This window comes from Uloborus diversus, chromosome 10 (assembly GCF_026930045.1).
Source record: "Uloborus diversus isolate 005 chromosome 10, Udiv.v.3.1, whole genome shotgun sequence".
NCBI lineage: Eukaryota > Metazoa > Arthropoda > Arachnida > Araneae > Uloboridae > Uloborus > Uloborus diversus.
The window spans coordinates 58,566,572-58,568,385 of NC_072740.1; the positions used below are offsets into that span (position 1 = coordinate 58,566,572).

The following is a 1,814-nucleotide window of genomic DNA, read 5'->3' on the forward strand; positions in this document are numbered from 1 at the left end:
AGAATTAATATTTAAAATTCAGCTGAATGTTTGCTAATTTTCGTGCCTGTATTAATTCACTACGTTAGACGTTTTAATATTTTGAAATACATTTGTTTAAATACTAAAAGCCAATAAATAAATAAATATATATTTTTAAAATCAAATTTTGCAATTTAACTTGTACTTACTTTGAGACTAGTCAAAACGTTATCTTAACTTTTGTATATTTTTCAAAGGAATGGCAAGTTTTTAACTTCCTTTTACAAAAAAGGAAGTATTGTATTCGCAAAAATATTTTCACTCAAAAATCGGCCTTAATTTCCATTTTTCTCACCCCTGAACGAATGTTGAGTTTTTTTTCGACCCGACCACACGTGAATATATATATATATGCCTAGGAACCTGCAGACACCCGAAATATCCATTTTGACGACCCCCGAGTTATATACCACGAATTTTCTCGTCACGTCTGTTTGTACGCATGTATGTGCGTATGTGTGTATGTATCTCGCATAACTCAAAAACGATATGTCCTAGAAAGTTGAAATTTGGTACGTAGACTCCTAGTGCGGCCTATAGTTGTGCACCTTCTCTTTTGGTTGCATTCGGATGTTCCTAAGGGGGTCTTTTGCCCCTTTTAGGGGGGGGGAATCATTGTTAATTTCGATATAAACTCAAGTGGTGTTATAATTTGTCAGACACTTGGTGATATATCGCCAGTCTTTTGGTCGCCAAATTTTGTCGCCAACTTGGTGACAAATTTGGCAATTTTCTTATTTTAAATTTGGTTTCAATTTTGCCACTGTTGGTGATATTTAGAGAGTAAACAATCACATTAAAACTGCCAAAATGGGGAAATGACATTAAACTGGAGTAAAAGGAAGTACTATGATCAGCTCGTTTCAGAACGTTGTTATGTGTTAACACTTTATTTCATAACTAACAGCGAGTAAGTTTTGTATATACAGCGCGTTCAATTAAGATCTTTTTAACTGTAAATCGATATCTGTCAGCTGAAATGAAGTGTAGTTTGCTGTAGAAGTATGACGAGTCTGAACTGTTTCCCTCCAAGTTTTGTTTTAACATTTGCAGTAAAACAGTGATGATTGCTAACTAGATCATTTTCTTTAAAAGGGATGCACCAGATACAGGAATTTTATAAACCATGTCTTTAACACAGCTCTACACAAATGATTTCTGTGGAGTTATGTCATAATACAACTGTACTTTCTCCAGAGCATACGCCATTTTTTTCATACCGCAAGTAGCAAGCAACTAAGATTATTTACCACGAGTGATTGATACCCGAAAAAACACTTCGATTTCTTCATTCTTTTGCAGCAAACTACATTTCATTTCACTTGTTAGAATTATTGTTAATAAATATCATGCTTGTTTGGTATTGCGAATTGGAATACATATTGGAGATTCAAGGCAAACGACAAATGAATTGTGATTGCGAAAACTGAAAAGATGATCCGAAACGGAAAGTTATGCCAAAATACAATACATTGTTTTCTTCTTTGATCTTTACCTAATTGCTTCACTTGAGATGATGAATCAGAAAGAAACCAAACCATGATGTCACTCAGTATTTTCCTGCAAACTGAACTGGCAATCTTCCCAGATAGATTACGGATTTTTCTTACTTATGATTGTCAATCCTTATTACCAGTACAACGCTTTTTTTCTCTTTGCATCGAAAACCATCAAGTATTTTGGTTAAATTATTTATTAAAATTACTTACTGCTTAAGCTACTTATTAAAATTATTACTTAATGCTTAAATTTCCTATTAAAATGATTACTTACCGCTTAAATTGCTTATTTCT

General features: G+C 33.1%; 1 protein-coding gene across 1 annotated transcript in view; it reads right to left on the reverse strand.

The window, feature by feature from the left end:
- Positions 1-284: 284 nt before the first annotated feature.
- The window catches only part of LOC129231014 (protein O-mannosyl-transferase TMTC2-like), a gene marked incomplete at its 3' end in the record, with an annotated part of 66,976 nt that continues 65,446 nt past the window's right edge, over positions 285-1,814 (reverse strand). The window contains exon 11 of the mRNA XM_054865260.1: positions 285-295. Coding sequence (XP_054721235.1) covers positions 285-295 — 11 coding nt within the window. The remainder of the gene's footprint in view (positions 296-1,814) is intronic.